Consider the following 19939-nt stretch of genomic DNA (forward strand, 5'->3'; position numbering starts at 1 on the left):
TCCCCCTGCTACAGCTCTCTCTCTCTCTCTAAAATAAATAAATCAATCCTTTTAAAAAATTGCAAGTATCTATATGTTATTGGATATCTCTCACCTTCAGGGAACAAGCATTGTGCTCCACAGCAATGCACTTTTCTACCTGAAACAGACCTCTTTTTAATTCATTTTAGATCTTTTGCTATCAATTGCTGCATTTTTGTTTCTTTGTTTGGGCATAGATTACCTTTGTATTCCTTTCGTACTCTAAATTACATATGCAAGTATTTATACCGCATACACCCCACTATTTGTCTATTTTCTTATTTATGTTCTACAGTATGGGTTTCCTTTAATTACTTTATCATTGGGGTTTTATTTTTCTTTAACTGAATGAAATAGAGCATAAAAAGATTTTAAAAATTTCTTTCGCTCCTTAAAACCTTGTTGGTTTCACATGCTAGGAAGACTCACTGGCAAGGCAGTATTCCAGTCTAGAATTCTACACGGCTTTAATCCTGTGCTGTCTACTCCTGCTCCTTTGGGTCTGGCATTTCAGCAAATAAGGTCTTCTTTACTTTCTTTTCTTTTTCTTTTCTTTTTTTTTTAAAGATTTATTTATTTTAGAGAGAGAGAGATCAGGAAGGAGGGGCAGAGGGAGAGAGAGAGAATCTCAAGCACAGTCCCCACTGACCACAGAGCCCTAGGCAGGGCTTGATCTCACGGCCCTGAAATCATGAGCTGAGCCAGAATCAAAAGTCGGACACTTTAACCAACTGAGCCACCCAGGAACCCCAAAGTTTTCTTTATTGTTCATTTTTTGTTTTTCCTCATTATAGGAGTTATATCACATGCAGATTTAACTCAGACACCGACTTTAGAACTCAACCCCAAGAGGGATGCCTGGGTGGCTTGGTTGGTTAAGTGTCTGCCTTCGGCTCAGCTCATGATCCTCGGGTCCTGGGATCAAGCCCCACGTTGGGCTCCCTGCTTCTCCCTCTGGCTGCTGTTCCCCCTGCTTGGGCTCTTTTTCTCTCTCTCTCTCTGACAAATGGATAAATGAAATCTTTAAAAAAAAAACAAAACAAAAACAAAAAGAAACTCAACCCCAAGGGAAAAAGTGACTGTACTGTACTCTTAGCTGCCTGTGGCACAAAAGAGAAGAATCCAGGGATCCCTTCTTACATTGGAAAAATTTCATCTCCCCACAAACCTGCCTTCTTCCCGGCTCAGAAAGCCCTGGGGTCCTGGGGACACTGCTTGCTGGTATAGGAAGTCCGTGTTTATATCTATCAGAATACTCTTGGCTTGAATTAACAGAAAGCTCAACTAAATGTGGCTGTCTCATTTAATAAGAAATCCAAGTTAGGCAGTCCTAAAGTTGTTGAGATGGTCTAGTGATTTCAGGGTTCTGGTCTTCCCCTTAGAATTTCAACATGGCTATCCCTGTCTCAACATCCTATCCCCATGCAACATCTGTCCTACAGCCGCTTTGTGTGTGTGTGTGTGTGTGTGTGTGTGTGTGTGTAAGAGCTCAAAAAGGAAAAGCTTCCCCATTCACCCCATGTGTGCTTTCTCGTATGTCTTTCCATCCAGGATTGGGTCACCTTGTGCTCTAGGTGCGCGGGAGGCTGGGGAAGCAAGTCTTTAGAATATTCACATGGTAGAGTGGGAGGTAGATTTAGGTTCCCACCAAAGAAAGAAGCTGGAGAATGGCTGTTGGCTGGGCTGGCAACAGCATCTGCATATGTGTATATATTTGCATGTGAGAGAAAGAGAGAAATCCAGATTGATTTTTTTTCTTTTTTTTCTTTTTTTCTGGCTCGCGGCTCTTGTTTCCAGGTGAAGCTGTACGTGACCTCAGAGCAGGGCTCTGACCCGCCACACTGCAGGTGCATGATGGCACTTGGGCTAAAACTGCCTTTGTTTCCTATGACACAATCGGAACTTTTTATTTTGTTTTAGTTTCTTAAAATCTTGGTTTTTTGGTTTCAGGTTGAGTCCAGAAATCTTCCTGAAACGCCCGGTGGTTGAAGGAAATCGTTGGAGGTTGGACTGCATTCTCAAGCGAAAAGCAGTACGTATTCCAAACATATGCTGGTGTAATTTTTTAAATGTTTGTTGTCTCTGAAATGTCTTTTCTCTTTCAAAGTCTTCCATATATAAGTACAACTTTTTTCTGTAGAGTTTGACCCAAAGTAGAATACTTGTTTTCAGGTTTACTTCATTCTGGTTTTTTTCCTGTTACTCTTGACTACGTAAATATTTTGGCCTAATTCACAGCATGGATTATATTAGGAACTCTAATTTCTGATTTTTAATCAGTGATAGGCAGTTAATTTTATAAGTAAAAAAAATTGTAACAAGATTTTATTATTGAATAATAAAGGGTGAAATGAAATGTAGCATTTTATTCTATTCATTATTCTGCATTTGAGCAAAAGATAAGGTCATGAGGAGAATGGTTTCAGTCGGATGGGGCCAAACTAATGTCGAAGAGTATCAGAGAGGAAGGACATTAAGAATCGGCTGTTGCTTTGGTTCCAGTTTGGGGACAGTTCATAGTAAAAATGGGAAATTGTTTCCTCTCCAGTTGACCCTGTAGATTCTGGGTGAGCGCCAATGTATTCTTTTTGGTATAAAAAGTCCGTAACTGAAGCAGTATGGGCTCACCAATAGCTACTTTACATCCATATTTCTAATGAGTGTTATTAGGTAGCTGTCTCTCAACCAGGTTAAATAGAGTTGAATTAGAGTAGATCTAGGGGCGCCTGGGTGGCACAGCGGTTGGGCGTCTGCCTTCGGCTCAGGGCGTGATCTCGGCATTGTGGGATCGAGCCCCACATCGGGCTCCTCTGCTATGAGCCTGCTTCTTCCTCTCCCACTCCCCCTGCTTGTGTTCCCTTTCTTGCTGGCTGTCTCTCTGTCAAATAAATAAATAAATAAAACCTTTAAAAAAAAAAAAAAAGAATAGATCTGGATCTATTATTAATCGTGTCAAATTAGGAAGTGTGGGCCTTTTTACTATTTCTTGCAATTGTCTTAATCTTTTTTATTCTATCCTTAAACATGCTAGCATGATTTGTAGATCCTGGGTAATTGGGGGTAGCATCTTTCTGTTTCTTAAAGTTGTGACTCGTTTCTTCTTTCCCATTCTCCACATTCCCCTATTCCTTTCCCCACTCACGCATCTCCCTTCTTTCAATGTCTTTTCCGCGTGCCTTCACCTTGAGATTTCTGAAGGTATCCATAGATACAGTAAGACCTCACTGCTAATGTTGATGGAAAAAGCTGATAAGCTTTATTTCAGACATATGTACTGCCAAACAGCGTCATTTTCGTGCCTAGTCTAATTCATTGTCTCAACAGAATTCCGTTCACAATATTGGAAATTCTGGTCCTGAAAAGCATTATTTGCGTATTCCTTAAATAATTTAGCATACAGTTATTGAGTGTCTCCTATGAGCCAAGTACTACACTAATTACTAAAGATACCATATGTGTGAATAGGATTCCATCCCTGCCCATGCAGGGCTTGCTAAAGGACTCATGTCCTGGGTCAGATCTAGCCTTACCAAACTTCTTTCTATATATTGAATGGGCTAGAACTTTCTCCATGTTTCTCTCTGTGATATGACATCTTTCCCATCTGTCTTCAAGATTCCATTTTAGTTAAGTTGTTCCAGTCTTGCCTAGCAATTGTCAACCATACTAGTAAATCCTCTTTTCATGGTACCTATCCAACACTTCACTGCTGTAGGTTTCAATCAACATGTATTTGTTGAGTGCCTACTATGTGCAGGGCACCTGGCTTATCATATGGGGATGTACATAAATAAAACACATGATTCCTGACCTGAAAGAGCTTAAAACTCTATCTACACAAGAGTCAACTGGATACAGAGGCAGTGCTAAGATTCAGAGGCAGGAGGGAGACCACTGAGTAGCTCTAGTGGAGAAGCCCCTCTCAATATGAGGAATTTAGGGCATTTAGAATGGGCAAAAAAGTTTGAAACGAAAGGAGGAGGCTTCTAGGTGTAGAAAATGTGGTGCAGAAACATTCTGGAGACAGGGACTCTGAGGGCTTTGTCAGTGATGGTAGAGTGACAAGGTTGATTACACCGGAGTGTTAGCTTAAGTAGGAGGGGGGCTTAAGCAGGAAAGGCAGTTCTAGCCAGATGTGGACGCTTGTGAGCCACGTCCGTGGTTTGGACTTTATGGAAGAAAATGGTGAACTACTGGGGAACGGAGCCTGGGGGAGGAGGGGTGATCTGATCAAGATGGTGTGTGAGGAAAGTGAATCTGGCAGGGGGAGGACGTGGGGAGAACTCAGGCTCAAGGAGCTAAATTCTAGCTGACTTGAGTGTGAGGTGCCTACGGGACATCTGAGTAAACTCCAGAAAGCTCCAAATGCCTGCGCAGGGCTCAGAACCTGCAGGCCTAGCCCTCCACGTCATGGTAACTCTCCTGTGTTTACTTCCCCCTTCAGATACTGGCCAGGTTACTTTTCTATCACTAGCATGGGTTTTCTTTGCTTTGATGGCCCACGAACCCTGGTGAGGTCCTAGGTGAACACCATGGCCAAGTAAATATTATTGCATGAAAATCGTGCTTCCTTTCAATTTCATCTGCTTCAGGAAACTTGAAATTTTTAAATTGTACATAATGATTTTAAAAATTTCCTAAGGAAATAATAATACTCTAAAATGTTAATTTTCTATGGTACATTTGGCAGAATTGCTCTTCCTTCATCTCGCTACACCTCCCAGATCATTCTAAATTGACATCTTCTATGCTGATAAACAATTTCACATAAATAATTTAGTTTCTGAAACCCACTACCTTCACAAAGTACTGGCTTGAAAATAACATTTATTCTTACATTAATGGGCCCCAGAGGTCCACAAGGCTGATTAAAATAAAGGCTTTTTCCTTCTATCTCATTGTGTTGATTTGAGAGGAGGAATTTAGTGTCTTTGTGTCATAGCCAAGATATGTTTTTAGGGAAGAAATACAATATTTTGTTTCTCTGGTGATAGCCAAGTTGATATTTTCCTATTTCTTTGGCCTTTTGTTAAACAGTGTTATCATTTAAAATAGTATAAGGCAGGTACCTGGGTGGCTCCGTTGGTTAAGCGTCTGCCTTTGGCTCAGGTCATGATCCCAGGGTTCTGGGATTGAGTCCCGCATCAGAGGGGAGCCTGTTTCTCTCTCTCCCTCTGCCTTCCACTCCCTCTGCTTGTGCTCTCTCTTTCTCTCTCTGTCAAATAAACAAATTAAATATTTTAAAAAATAAAATAAAATAAAATAAAATAGTATAAGGCAACCTTGGCTTACAGGCTGATTACAACTCAAGTCAACATCCCAGTGTTTCCCACAGGTCTGCATTTACTGCCCCTGCCCCAGGAGCTAAGCTGCATCATAGTTATGGCAACTGTATTCCTGTATCCAATGTGTATATTTCAACCTTAGAAACCTGTGATATTGCTGATGGGACCTGCACCAAAAGAATCTTCAAGTGCAGCAACCTGCAGACTTACAGAAAAGGGTATAGGTGCTCCGGTGGGATTTTGTTGTCAGGCAATTTCTTTCTGTCCTAGACCACAGGATACATTCTAGAGTTGCAGTCAGTGATCGTTAGGAGGGAAGATATTCAGGTTTGTCAAATGAGACAAATAATCACGTCTTCACCCAGAAAGATCAAACAGTATCTTATCAAAGTGGTGGGCTGGGGGGCATGTCTGGGAAGGGAAGAATGTGTCTTCCACCTTGAGAACTGTGCTTCAAATAGAACTGGGTTCAAAAAAAAAAAAAAGCCATAGGAACATTTGTGCTCTTTCACATTGCTTACATTTGAGTGACGAGGATATGATTTCTTTTTGTCCTTTACTTTTCATTTTCCCGAAATATCATGCCCCCTGGGAAAATCTTTGACAAATGATAAAATTAGGATTTTCCTGGGGATGCATACGTTAAGCTATCTTGAAGAAGTGGACAAACTTGGCTGCATTTAGAAAATATCTTGACCATAGTACCTTGAGTAATTAGAGGAAAAAATTGGCTCAAAAGAGTCTCTTTGACTTCAACTATAAAAAAATCTTATTTTTTATTGTCTTTACATGTATTTTGTATATAAAAAGCTCCTAAAAATTCCTACTGTATCTAGTAGTATGTCTGCTCTACTTGATTCAAAACTAATTAGAAAAGAGGATAGAACTTTCATCTTTTAAAACTCAGGTTTCATGAAGTTTATTCTGTGTTTACACCATGAAGTATATTCTGCTAAGCTTTGGGTTACATGACTTCAGCAGAGATAAGAAACATGGCATCACATAGCCCACTCCAAGCCATCCACTTTTCTACTTGCCGTATTAGTACTTTTCTTCTTCCTCTCTAAGCAAAAAGTATTTTCCCTTAGGGTCATGAAAAGGCATTGGTAAAACATTGGATGCTTCAAATGTGTATTTCTTAAATTACAGAATTAACATCAGTCCTTTTTTCTTTTCTAATGTGCCTTTCATTTTACACAAGTATTTCCCACATATTGTGTAAGTCTGCACTATTATGACCTGGCAAATGCCTTCATTGTCCAGAAACATTTTTCCTTTGCCCTTTGTAGTTTAGAGTTTATGATAGTGTTGTAATACCTTGACAAAAAAAGAGGAATTTATTGCTTTATTATCATAGAAATCTTGTCACTAGTTAACCGTTTATTATATGGATGTAAGTAAATAATTGTAAATCAGACTACCTAAAATGAACTGTTTTCTTCAATTACTTCCTTATTAGTCCTTTGTGTATAAGCTAAAAAGATTTAAAAGTCTCTATCCTGTTTCCTTTGGAGTTAATTTATTTCCAGGAGAAAAGACAAAGTATGGAAGAAAATGTCAGGTATTAATAGATGAGGGGTAGTAATGTAATCCATTAGTGTTAACATCTCTATTATTTCAAAAATCCATTAGTTATGCAGGTAAATGGCAAACTATAAGATTTAGGCCAGTTTCTAAATTGTAACTACTGTCCTTCAAGAGTAGTAATTTCATAAGCCTGAGAAGCAGGATTTCATTCATTTAAAACAAATGAACCATGATGAAAGAAGTCAGGTGTAACATTTTATAATTCAGGTTGCAATTTGGGGTTTTAAACTTTATACTATATCTTTCGATGGGAGGCTGTTTTTTATCACTCTTATCCAGTGCTGAATCCTAAAATATTCAAATAGCAGGTACATATGAACAGTAGAAGAAAAAAAATAATGCTGTAATTTTCATTTCAAGCCCTCCATTAGTGGTTTATTGCAGAGCCCTCAGTGGCCAAAACTGTTAGAAGTTAATCTGTTCATTTCTTGCTTACACTTTCACTACCTATTTCTTTATTTATATCTGTACTTATACACTTGGTTGCAATAGTAGTTGCATAATTATAACTAGTAATAAGCAAGTTCCAAAAGTCAGCTGTCAACCAGAAATAAGATGACATATATATTTTTATCCTATTTTTTTTTGTCAGAATGAGTCTTATAGTACTCAAATTTCCTTAGTGCAGCTTAGAACATATATTTAGTATGTTCCTCCAAAAATGTATACACTTTTTACATGTTACAGAATATTTGTATTTTGAAGTGATGTGTTCTTATAAGGATTTAGGGGCCGAAATATGCTTCTTAATATTAGCAGGCCGGTATTGGGGAACTATACATATATTTGGCTTACTCCAAGATTTTATACCCTGCAACCTAAAAATATTAACTCCTGTGTTATTTCACATTTTTATAGCATTGAGAAAGTAACCAGTTCTTATAAATTAGATGTGTTCAACCCAGCTGGCTTCTTAAATTAATGACTCAAATTTCCATTTAGAACTACGCCTATGCCTAATTACCATGGATTATTAATTTAAATTGTAACTAAATTATTCTTTGTCACCATAGTTTTATTAGATATGCCTGTATTTCTAATGCTTTAGAAAGCACTGTATCATGGGGAAATTCTTGCCTTTTATTCCTAGGATAGTAAATGTCTAGGTGTAGATACATTCTCCAGTGTGGATGCACTTTGTTTCAGAATGCCTTCAGAGCTGCTGGATAGAGAGAATGCACGTTCAGATGTTGCGAACTGCACAGCAATACTGAGGATGCAAACCTTAAAAAGTAAAAAGGTCATACAAAAAATGGGAGTAAATAAGATAAGAGTATCCTGGAGGAATACGTTCTGAACTATATGTTAGTGAGGGAACCGTGTGACTGGACAGGGAGAAGAGGAAGGACATTCAGGTGTGGGACAGTTTAGTACAGGCTAAAACCTTATCACTACCCAGAACTAGAAGAGGAAATACTAATTTGGTTTTTTTTAAAATATTTTATTAATTTGAGAGAGAGAGAGAGAGAGAGAGAGCATGAACAGGGGGAGGGGCAGAAGGAGAAGCAGATTCCCTTATGAGCAGGGAGCCCAACGTGGGGCTCTATCCCAGGACCCTGAGATCATGACCTGAGCCGAAGGCAGACGCTTAACTGACTAAGGCACCCAGGCACCCCAGTGGTTTGGTTTTTTTTTTTTTTTTTTTACACTACCAGCTGTTAGACATTATCTTTTTGATAGTTGATATTAATAAAAAAATGTTATATGTATAGCATGTTAAAGTTTATCAGGCACTTTTAATTTGACCGTCACAATGGCCTTAGCTATCTTCTTTTAAGTCCAGGGTCTCAGGTTAGATCAATGTTAATTTTGTGCTATTGTTAAAACTCAGGGATTTTTGAATGTTAGAGAAACTGAAAGAAGTCATTTCACAAACAGACATTAATAATGTAATTGTGGTTAAGAGTACGAATCAATATATTCATCTTTGTAGATAAATTTTTTTATTTAAATGTTTTTTAATAAAGAAAAATTCTATTAAAATGCTCCAGAAACATTTAAGAGATATTTAGTATAATTTAGTGCGTCAGAATTTTGTGGCACTGCTATTTCAACTAATTGAAGTATAATAAAAACCAAAAACCTTAATCCTGTAACATGAATCAGGCCAAAACTTTCCTCAATGGTAAGTGTTTGAAAATGTCCAGAGGTGTAAGATCATCAGACACCTTTAGCAGATGAGGTTACCATTTCAGCCTCCTGGCTATAATGAATCAAATATTGATACCGTCTCTTGGTATGACAAGTCATAGGAATGGAAAGGAGATAAATTTTTATTTTTGATATTTGTGTTTTAAAATACACTGATGTGTCACCTTCTTGTATTATACTTTTCATTAAATATTTTATTATACTTGTTTGTAGAAGAAAGTTTTTAATACACAGGAAGGAAAAAGAAAAAGAAAATCGTAACCTACTTCCAGAAATTCTCATTCCTCCCTGTGTTTTCTCTTGTGACAGCAACAGGGAGTGAGAATCTTTGTAATGCTGTACAAAGAGGTAGAACTTGCTCTCGGAATCAACAGTGAATATAGCAAGAGGACTCTCATGCGTCTACACCCCAACATAAAGGTACTAGGTTCATCCTTCTGAACAATCCTTCTTCTCTATTATTCTGTAGTTTTTCAGATGTGTTTTGCTTTGAGCAGTGTAATCTGTAGAATTCTCTAATGTATGTTTTGAATAAATAACATTGTATCCTTCTTAGAAATAAAACAAAATACTCTGCTTTCTTGTACTTCTGGTATTGATGGGGTCAGCAGAGTTCATGTTTCCAACCCTGATCATTTAGTCAAGAACACATCTCTTAGAACTGTTTTAATATTCAGGAGCTCTGTCAAGTTCCCATGCTCCACATTAAGATTGTCCCAGAACCTCTTAGATGTGACCTCCTTGTGACATCCCTTGAATGCTGATAGCAACAGAGAGCTCCTCTAGGATTTGAGAAGCTTTTTCTTAATAGCAACTTGTATAAAAACCTAATAAAGTAAATAAACACAATAAGCAGCTTGAAAAAAGCTATTTGATATTTACCAAAGATTTAAAGCCTATCAGTAGTTATTCCTCAGTCATTGAGATACATCAAAGCAATGAATTAATAAATCTCCAACAGGCTTAAAATATATACCAATGATATATTTTATTTAGTTAAAAAAAAAAGATGTTCCATGTAAAATAGTAATCAAAAGAGAGCGGGAGTGGCTGTACTAATATCAGATGAAATTGACTTTAATAGGAAAAGTTTATAGTAGACAAGAAAGGATATTATATGTTAATAAAAGTTTCAATGCAGCAAGAAGATATAACAGTTATAAACATGTACCTACCTAATAATCACCATCAAAATATATAAAGCAAATATTGACAGAATTGAAGGGCAGAATAGACAGTTCTGCAATAACAGTGGGACACTTCAATATCCCACTCTCAATAATGATTGGCATGTACATACAGTGGAATACATTTCAGTCTTAAAAAGGAAGGAGATTCTGACAGATGCTAAAACATAGGTGAACCTTGAAGACATTATCCTACATGAAATAAGCCAATCACAAAAAGGCAAGTATTGTATGATTCTATTGATATATATAAGTCAAAGTCATAGAGACAGAGAGTAGAATGGTATTTCCCAGGGGTTGCAGGGAGGAGGGAATGGGGGAATTATTGTTCAATGGGTATAGAGTTTCAGTTTTGCAAAATGAACAGTTCTGGAGATAGTGGTGATGATTGAACAATATGAATGTACTTATTAATACCACTGTACTGTACATTTAAAAACGGTCAATATGGTAAATTTTATGTTATGTGTATTTTACCACACACAAAAGAAGTAGGTTACTAAAAAGAAAAAAAAAAGTAGTCTCCGAAGTTTTTGGAATGTTTCTACTTAAAGATATAAAAAAATAGGTCAGCCTGGGATCATTTAAAAAGAATTCTATTTGAAAGCAGGAGGTTAATAACGTCTCAAAATATCTTTCTAATCAAGAGCTGCCAAAGTATGTATATCCCTATCTCCGTATACTTGCCATTTTAATTCAATGGCTGCCAAAATATCAATATACATATTAAAAATTTGTTGGAGATAGTTGTTGATTAAACATTTTTAGAGTTTTTAAAATAATATCAGGTGTAACGGAATTCTTTAAAGTGGAAAAAAGAATCAGCTATTATGTTGAGCTGACTTTTACTAAACTATGTGGCCAAATTTCTAGCTAAATGGCAGCTACCCCAAAATGTGGTATGGGGTGGGGCTGGTAGAGAGACTTAAAAAGTAACTAGGAGTCGTTTTCTTTAAATACTGAGAATGAAATTAGAACTTTGGTGTATACATAGCACATTTTGGTATTTGAATTATAGAATATGCTATTCAGGGGAAAATGGCTAAAATTAACAATACAAGAAACAACAGATGTTGGGAAGGATGCAGAGAAAGGGGAGCCCTCTTGCACTGTTGGTGGGAATGCAAACTCGTGCAGTCACTCTGGAAAACAGTATGGAGGTTCCACAAAAAGTTAAACATAGAGCTACCCTACAACCCAGCAATTGCACTACTAGGTATTTATCCAAAGCATACAAACATAGTGATTCAAAGGGGCACATGCACCCCAATGTTTATAACCGCATTGTCCACAATAGCCACACTATGGAAAGAGCCTAAATGTCATTGACTGAGGAATAGCTATAGAAGAAGTTGTATGTATATACAATGGAAAATTACTCAGCCATCAAAAAGAATGAAATCTTGCCATTTGCAATGACGAGGATGAAACTAGAGGGTATTATGCAGGCAAAATAAATCAGAGAAAGAGAAAAACCATATGATTTCACTAGTGTGTGGAATTTAAGAGAAGAAACAGATGAACACAGAGGAAGGAAAAAGAGATAAAAACAGAGGGAGGCAAACCATTTTTTAAGAGACTCTTAACTATAGGGAACAAACTGTGTGTTGCTGGAGGGGATGTGGTGGGGGAATGGGGTAAATGGGGTGATGGGCATTAAGGAGAACACTTGTTGTAATGAGCAAGTGATGAATCACTAAATTCTACCCCTGAAACTAATACTACCTTATATATTAACTAACTTGAATTTAAATAAACCCTTGAAAGAAAACCAAAGCAAAACAAAGGAAGGAAGCTACGAAGGGAGGGAAGGAGAAAGGAAAGAAGGAAAATGCTATTCAGGGGAGAAAACAGATCTATTTTATTACAACATGAAAGAAATTTTAAAAAGTGCATTACATGTAGGTTTTTCTTTTCCCTCCCAAGGTGATGAGGCACCCAGATCATGTATCATCCAGTGTATATCTATGGGCTCATCATGAGAAACTTGTTGTCATCGACCAGTCAGTGGCCTTTGTGGGTGGGATTGACCTGGCCTATGGAAGGTGGGATGACAATGAACACAGACTCACAGACGTGGGCAGTGTGAAGCGTGTCACCGTAGGATCGTCTCTGGGTTCCTTCACTGTAAGTGAATTTCACCTTTATGGAACTGCGTGAAAGGGACATGATTTGTGTATGTGTTAATAGCATGACTGACTGGTTGAATGAGGGGCGGCCTCTTCCTGGATGGACACACCTGATTTCAAATACCTCCGAGCACGTCTGTAAGTTTGCATCTTGTGATCTCAGTCTCTTCCCTCAGAAGAGATACAATAGCACATTTGCTCGCTCACAGTCCACTCCTTCGTTCTCCATTTAAACGAAAGATTCATTCCCTATTTGGAAAAAAAAAGTTCATAAACTAAAATATGCATCAGTTGGGCTTGAAGTTAAATAAGCAGCCTTATTACAAGGACCTGCTAAGGCTTTTGAAATCTTCCTCCTAAGGACGTGCAAATAAAGGCTAGGTCAGTGTGGAGTCATGGAGGGGCTTCTTTCTGAATCCCGGAAGTCAGTAACTTCTCAAAGTACCTTTCAAATCAAGAGCTGCCAAGATACCCATATGCCTGTGTCCATATGCAGTACTTACTGTTTCAACCCCAACCGTTGCCAGAATATCAATACACTTATTAAAATTTTCGACGGGCTCCATCTTATTTTACTGCTGGATATGTTGGTAACTTTTCCGGAGGAAAAAAAAAAAAACGATTTAGTGACTAGATAGCCAGGAAAATCACTGGCAGAAGCAGCACAACTTAACGTTTATCAGAGGCAGAAGTTCAGTTGCTCCACAGCGAATGTAACTCACGTAACTATTTGAGATAAAAAGGTTAGCTGGTATGAAATTTCAGGAATTTGGTCTAGTGAAGGGGGAGCTACAAAGGAATGCCTGGTATCCCTTTGCTAGCATTGAAACAGCTCCTAAGAATCCTCCCTGCCCCCGGGCTGACCTCACCCATTATTGTGTGTCTGATAGAGAGCCTCCATCCCGTGTGAACTTGACACCTCAGCTCAGCGGGAATGAAAGGATCACATTGCAGCGTATCTTATGCAGTGTCTTTTTTTTTTTTTTTTTAATAATTTTCTCAGGCTGAAACAACAGGGTCCATGGAATCCTTGAGCCTCAAAGACAAAAATGAACCTAGTAAAAATCCGCCTACCCTGAAGAGTGTTGATGATATGGATTCAAAACTGAAAGGAATAGGAAAGTCCAGAAAGTTCTCTACATTCAGCCTCTACAGGCAGCTGCACAGGCAGCACGTACACAAGGCGGACAGCGTCAGCAGCCTGGACAGCGCCTCCAGTAAGCCTTGGTCTTTGCTGGAATGTGTCCTCATGACGTTCTTCCCCCCACAGCTGGGTACTGCGTACCAGTCTTTAAAACCTGTCTTTCTGGAATGGCGTCATAGGAGCAATGCTGAAAGGTGGCTCCATCACCCTAATCAATATCCTGCCGTTTTGTGGCTTTGTGGGCCTCATTTTAGAACAGATTTATTGTGTTATTCACCTAAGGAGTCCTAACAACCACAATTCATACTTCTGATGGTAGCAGAATGACTCAGCATTTCTAAAATAATGCCACGTTATAAAGAAAAAAGAAAAGTATGAGGCATCCTTCCCTTTTCATAGAAGGAATCTCATTTCTCTTCCTATCCAGAAATACAGGAAGCTTTTATCTTCAAACATTAGATTTCCTCCATCTTGTAAATTTGCTCTTCATTTCACATCTGTCTTAAAGCTCTGCCGTTTTCTGTTACACAGAATTTGTGACTGATTTTATAGCCTTGCCTAGTGTTAAAAATGATTGAGCCTGCTTTTCACTTTAGAAAACTTGATGTACTTATATTTCTTTAAAAAAAAAGAACTCTCAACTTTCTCCAGGTTATTGTAATCACTGTAGAAGTCGTCAGAATTTAATCCATGGTTTAAAACCCCACCTGAAACTCTTTCGCTCCTCCAGTAAGTCTGAGCAGGGCCTCGCTAGACCTGACGTGGGTAAGTGACGTGTGAGGCGGCGGAACGTCCTCAGGCGTGCGCTGTTGCTGCGTGAGCAGAGTGCGTGTGTTTGTGGCCTGGCTTTCTGTTTGCTCCGTGTTCACACCACACGTGTTATCAGAAACTGCAATCTCATAAGCTTTTGCAAGAACTAGGGATTTGAATAAGTTCATCAGGGCCTAAAATGCGGTGGATGAAGAGGAACGTGGCAGCCGATCACCTAAAGGGATAAGTAACGACCGTAATGTATGGCGACCGCAGTAAAATCTTACAAGCTAGTTTGTCGTGTGCAGACTGCCTGTGCCGACCCTGAGCACTGGTCGACGCTTGGTAGTCATAGTGTTATCTCCCTTTCTACAGATGAGGAAGCTGGGGGTCAGAGATGATAAGTAACTTGCACAGTGGTGTTCCAGTTTATCAGCCTCCCAGAGCTCCTAATTCGGATTTATGATTTAGCAAAAACGCAGATTACTCCATCACGAGCAGTTGGCTGAATTCCAAGGCCACGGTTCTAGTGTGCTATTTAGAAGACTGAGGGAGAGCCCAGTTACCCCGGCTGGGTCTGAGTCACTTGTGGACTCTGGTGTTTCTCAGGGGGCTCTGAGGGGAATATTGTGGAGGCGGGCCCAGACCGTCCCACCTCTATTGGTCCTTGCTTCAAACAGAGAAGTCCTGCTTCCATATGCATATTGAAGTTCCCTATGAATTTGTGTTGGGGGGAAAAAAAAGTAAGGGTCTAGTATTAATAATAAAAGGAGTTTAAAGAGCACAGTTATACATTTAAATTGTGTAATGACTTAAACTTACATTGTCTCACAGGACTTGAAACCCGAATTAAACGTAGAGGAACTCTTCATGAGAAACTGAAACTGAGTATTTGCTTAAGTTAATAACTTCCTTTCCTGAGTCTATAAACTGGGTTAGCTTCTTTGCAATGTCAGTTTCACTTGAACGGAAAAGACCTTGATGGGGGCGCCTAGGCGGTGTAGTTGGTTAAGCCTCCGACTGGATTTCAGCTCAGATCATGATCTCATGCTCATGAGATCAAGCCCCACATGGAGCCCAGAGTGGGACTCATGCTCAGAGTGTGTGTGGGGGGGGTTGTTAAGATTCTCTCTCTCCCTCTCCCTTTGTCCCTCCCCCTGCTCTCTCTGTTTCTCAAAAAATAAACAAATCTTAAAAAAAACAAAACAAAACCATGATGAACTGGGCTCCTAGTGAACGTCACTGGTGTTGTACAGAAATCAGTGTGGAGCGTGCGTGCAAGCTCACTCCACAGTGAGAAGGAGAAGATTCACCAAAATCAGTTCGTATTGAATGTGATTAGTAGTCATGGTATATTTCTGTAGTATACATACAAAATCATTCAGCCATCTTTAAGATTTTTCTTCTCTCAAAATGATGTTGCAAGAGGGAGAATTTCAAGTTGCAGTGGCTTTGCTTGATAACTGTGTTATTTTTAAACAGTTAAACTTTTTTAAGCAAGATTAAATAAATGGCTGAGGGGAGGAAATAGTTTTTGCGATTTAGTTGAGACAGTGTTTCAACCCCAGAGATCTAATCATAAGGGATAAAGAATAGTAGGTTAAATCGTTTCTAAACTCTGTTCTCAGGATGCAATCGTATAAGATGTATAAGACATATTTTCTCCTGTCGAAGAGGTTATTAGCTAATAGATAAGCATCAGTTTTAAATGTTTCTCTAACCTAGTGTCTTAGTAATCCATCAGGGGGAGATACCCCTACTGGCAAGAGTTGCCAGTGAGGCCTTGTCCACAAAGGTAAACCCTGATCCACGATTCTAAAATCCCAGTTTCAAAAATCAGAAGGTTTTTAAAAAATATAACTCATTGAGGACCTGTTTTGGAACTGGCCCTGAATATAGGCAAAAATTCAGTAGGTAGAGCCGAAGAAGGGAGAAAAACAGACATCCTATGTAGACATTGTATCCTAAAGCACATATATGGGAAATGCCAAGAGTGTTTATTGCAGAATCTCAGGTGTGCCATGTGGTAAATACATAGAGGTCTACCATTTCTTATTCAAAATTCTAGGGGTCAGAGGTACTTCAGAAATTAGAAGATTTGGGGTTTTAGAAAGGTAATGCAATACCTATACTTCATGTTATCCTGCTGGCAGGGTCCTGGAAATACCCTATAAGCAAATCATTTATATTTCTGCAGCACTAGGTGGAATAAATAAAGTTTACAATCTCTTGTCAGTTCGGGTCAGATTTTACCAACAAATGAGCTGTAAGAAAACACTTGAATTTTCAGAGCTTTTGGGTTTTGGAATTATGGTTAAAAGATGAATAAATTTATGTATAGATTGGGTTGATGGGACAGATCTGTACCTGTATATGGAGGGCCTTGAAAATCAGGCTGCAACATTGAACTTCATTCACTAAATGTTGGAGAATCCCTGGGGGGAGAGGGGTTGGAGAAGATGGGCGGTGGGGGGATGGAGGGCTTAAGGGTGGTGTTTTATGAAATTACACTAGAGACTCAAGGAGTCTGACTAGCTTGTCCCAGGAATGAAGTAAATGGAACAAATTTTTTCCAAAAAATCAGCAGAATTTCTCTAGGATTTGGGAAGTGGCAATGGGGAGGTAGGTGGAGAAGATAACAAAGAAAAGAGAGGAGCCGATGTTGATTTCGAGGTTTGAGCTTGAGCCACTATAAACAGAAAGCAGAAATCTCAGGAGCAGGCTTGATTTTGTGAGGACAATAATGATTCTAGTGTTAAACCCGTGATTTTAAGTGCTGATGGGGCAACGAGGTGGACGAGGCCAAGGTGAGACCCTGGAAGAGGCTGTCCATCTTAGAGCCAAAGGAGAAACCAGAGCTAGAGGGGCACATGTAGGAGAAGGTTGGGGAGAACTTTGCTAGGGATGAGAGGGACTAGGAAAGAAGGTCAAGAAGGGGGGGTTGGAGTAATGGTGTAGGGGATGCAGCCTTGGCGGGCAGGGTCTGGGCCACTGACGGATGAGGATGGCAGAAAACTAGCCTGGAAACCTATGCCGAAGACAAGGCAGGTACCATCATGAAATCAACGGGGAGCCAGATGCAGAGTAAGGAGAAGCCCTCAGATCAGCACTGCCGACGTAGAAAGCCTCTCTTTCTGCTTTAGGTGCTCATGCACGTCGGAGCAGTAACCACAGTTACTAGGAACCCTTGGCTCTAGTGCCTTAATATCTCATTTGTTCTGAGGAAGACCCTGATTTGTTTGGAATAACTTAGGCCAAGATTATTGAGACTGAAGCCAAAAACAGATTTGAATTCTGAACAGGTTGGATCCAATTAGAACCAACATAATTTTCTGAGACTAGAATTTGCTTTGTTTTTCTTATAACTGATTATTAGAAGAAAGTTAATTTTTAAACAAGTGTATGTATGTAAATGTAAAGCTCTGGCTTATATGTATAATATATTATCTTACATATGTGTACTTTTAATTTTGGAATTTGACCCATTATTTATCTCATTCTTTGTTCCTGTTTTCTTTCTCTCTCTTTTTTTAAATACAAAGTGCCATGCTTACTGTAAAGATTTTACAGGTGAGCAAACAGATTACCAGTACTTTGGCCTTTCAGTCTTAACAAAGCAGGAAAATAAATCACTGGGAGAAGTCAATAGAATCCTATTTTTAACATTATTTAGTTTTGTTAATAATCGGCACTTTCAGGGGCGCCTGGGTGGCTCAGTCGGTTGAGCATCCGGCTCCTGGTTTCGGCTCCGATCATGATCTCAGGGTTCTAAGATGGACAGCCTGGTGTCCAGCTCTGAGCTCAGTGCAGAGTCTGCGTGGGCTTCTTTCTCCTTCTCCCTCTGCCCCTCCCCCTGCTCACACGCATGCGCTCTCTCTCTCAAATAAATAAAATCTTTAAAAAATAATAAATATTTAGCACTTCAACACATTTTTCTTTTGTTTTAAGAGGCGGGGAGGAGCGGACGGAGAGGGGGAGAATCTTAAGCAGGCTCCACACCCAGCACAGAGCCAGACGTGGGGCTCCATCTCACGACCTGAGCCAAAATCAAGAGTCCGGTGCTTAACCCACTGAGCCACCCAGGCGCCCCAAGACATTTTTCTTTTATAGAAAATTTCAGTAACCTTTGGAGGTTAATTATTCAGTTCGAGGTAGAATATTAGCAGTGTGTGTGGTGATTGTTTAAAAACTTTTGCTCTGCAAATACTTATTGATTTCCTACTGACTACCGAGAGCTCTGCCAAGCAGTGAAGTTACACTCTCCAGCCCTGAGGAGTTTACAGCCTGGTGGGGAGCACCCTTACACAGCTGGGACACACAGCAGGGGGGTGCATCCTTCCACGGCTGTGGCGCAGAGTCAGAGGCCCTGGGGTGTGCAGCCCCGGGTGGTTCCACAGCACTGCACGTGGCTGCCTGTGCCTGCCGGGATCTGGGCGGTATCAGTAGGGCAGGGAACAGCTAATGTGGCTCTGGAAGGACGTGAAGTTGAGGATGAGAGGGAAGGAAGATCAGTCCAGACCGAAGGAATAATGTGCCAGATGCACCAAGACGTAACAGACCACGCCTGTCAAAATCCTGTGAGAAGCGTGCTCTGCCTGGCTGGGGGGAAGAGGGCTCAGAAAGGGAGGTTGGCACCAGTTTGCAAAGAGCCTTCTGTGCACACTCAGCGTTTAGGATTTGACTCCCTGTAGGCAGCAGGTGCTCTTAAAAGGCTGTTAAGCCAACAGTCTGCATTTTAGAAAGACAGTTCTGGGACACGTGGTGGGAGGGGCCAGTCCACTACTCTCACTGGCACGTGCTACCATGTATTCATTCAACAAATAGTTTTGCATCGAGTGTCTCATTTGTTAAGTGCCTCTTTTGTGCCAAGCGCTGCATCTGTGATTTGTAGTTGTGCTTGTCTTCCTGCTTCGTCGTCTTTGTGGTCAACATATCCCATAAATGTAAAAACTGTTTAAGTCAAAGTATTCACCCTTAAGTAAAACGGTCCCAGCAGAGCTCTGTGAAACGTTGCAGTGGAATGCTGCTTTTGTGCCTATGTGATCGTAAGTTCTGTGTGTTGTTGTGATATTTTTCATGGATGTCATTTATGATGCTGGGAATACAGAATGTTAGAACGCAAAGATCTTAGATGCCATCTAGGCCAAATTCTTCCTTTTATGTATAAAGAATTTCTGACCCCCAAAAATGAAGCTCAGTGTCACTTAGCCTGACAGTTCCAGGGCTGAACAGAGGCTGTCTGCATATTTGAAGTTCTTGCTTTTGAGATGCAAAAGATAAGCATTACGTATGGGTGTGTCCCATATCCACTGGGGAGAGCCAAGGGCATGATTTCTTCATGGCCTCTGCCTCTATGTTTCTCTGCCTGACCTGGCTTTACTGCTCTTCTATTATTCCTCCCAGTGAGTTCTTTATTCACGGTTAGCTCTGTGATCCATTCTTTAGTGATCTGGTAGATGGGGAGAAGAATGTTGAATTTCATCGTCAAGTGATGAGCCTCGTTGCAGCCCCAACTGCCCACTAATGATAAACTTGTGTGCAGTGTGAAACCTTGCCAGCCCACAGCCTCAGAGGGGTGAGCACATGCTCCTCTAGAGCTGAGCCTTAAGGGGAACAGTTGAGAAGTCCCGAGGTGTTTAATGAGTGAGGGTGAGCCCCCCCCCCCCCCAGGGCCTACCTGAACAC

At 40.0% G+C, this 19939-nt stretch overlaps 1 protein-coding gene across 1 annotated transcript in view; it reads left to right on the forward strand.

Moving 5' to 3' along the window:
• PLD1 (phospholipase D1) overlaps positions 1 to 19939 on the forward strand; it is a 192017-nt gene that overhangs the window by 96626 nt on the left and 75452 nt on the right. Inside the window, exons 12-16 of the mRNA XM_040621604.1 lie at positions 1972 to 2053; positions 9354 to 9464; positions 12158 to 12358; positions 13364 to 13577; positions 14156 to 14269. Coding sequence (XP_040477538.1) covers positions 1972 to 2053; positions 9354 to 9464; positions 12158 to 12358; positions 13364 to 13577; positions 14156 to 14269 — 722 coding nt within the window. The remainder of the gene's footprint in view (positions 1 to 1971; positions 2054 to 9353; positions 9465 to 12157; positions 12359 to 13363; positions 13578 to 14155; positions 14270 to 19939) is intronic.

The sequence above is a fragment of the Ursus maritimus genome, unplaced genomic scaffold, assembly GCF_017311325.1.
Source record: "Ursus maritimus isolate PB19 unplaced genomic scaffold, ASM1731132v1 scaffold_4, whole genome shotgun sequence".
In the NCBI taxonomy this organism is placed as follows: Eukaryota; Metazoa; Chordata; class Mammalia; order Carnivora; family Ursidae; genus Ursus; species Ursus maritimus.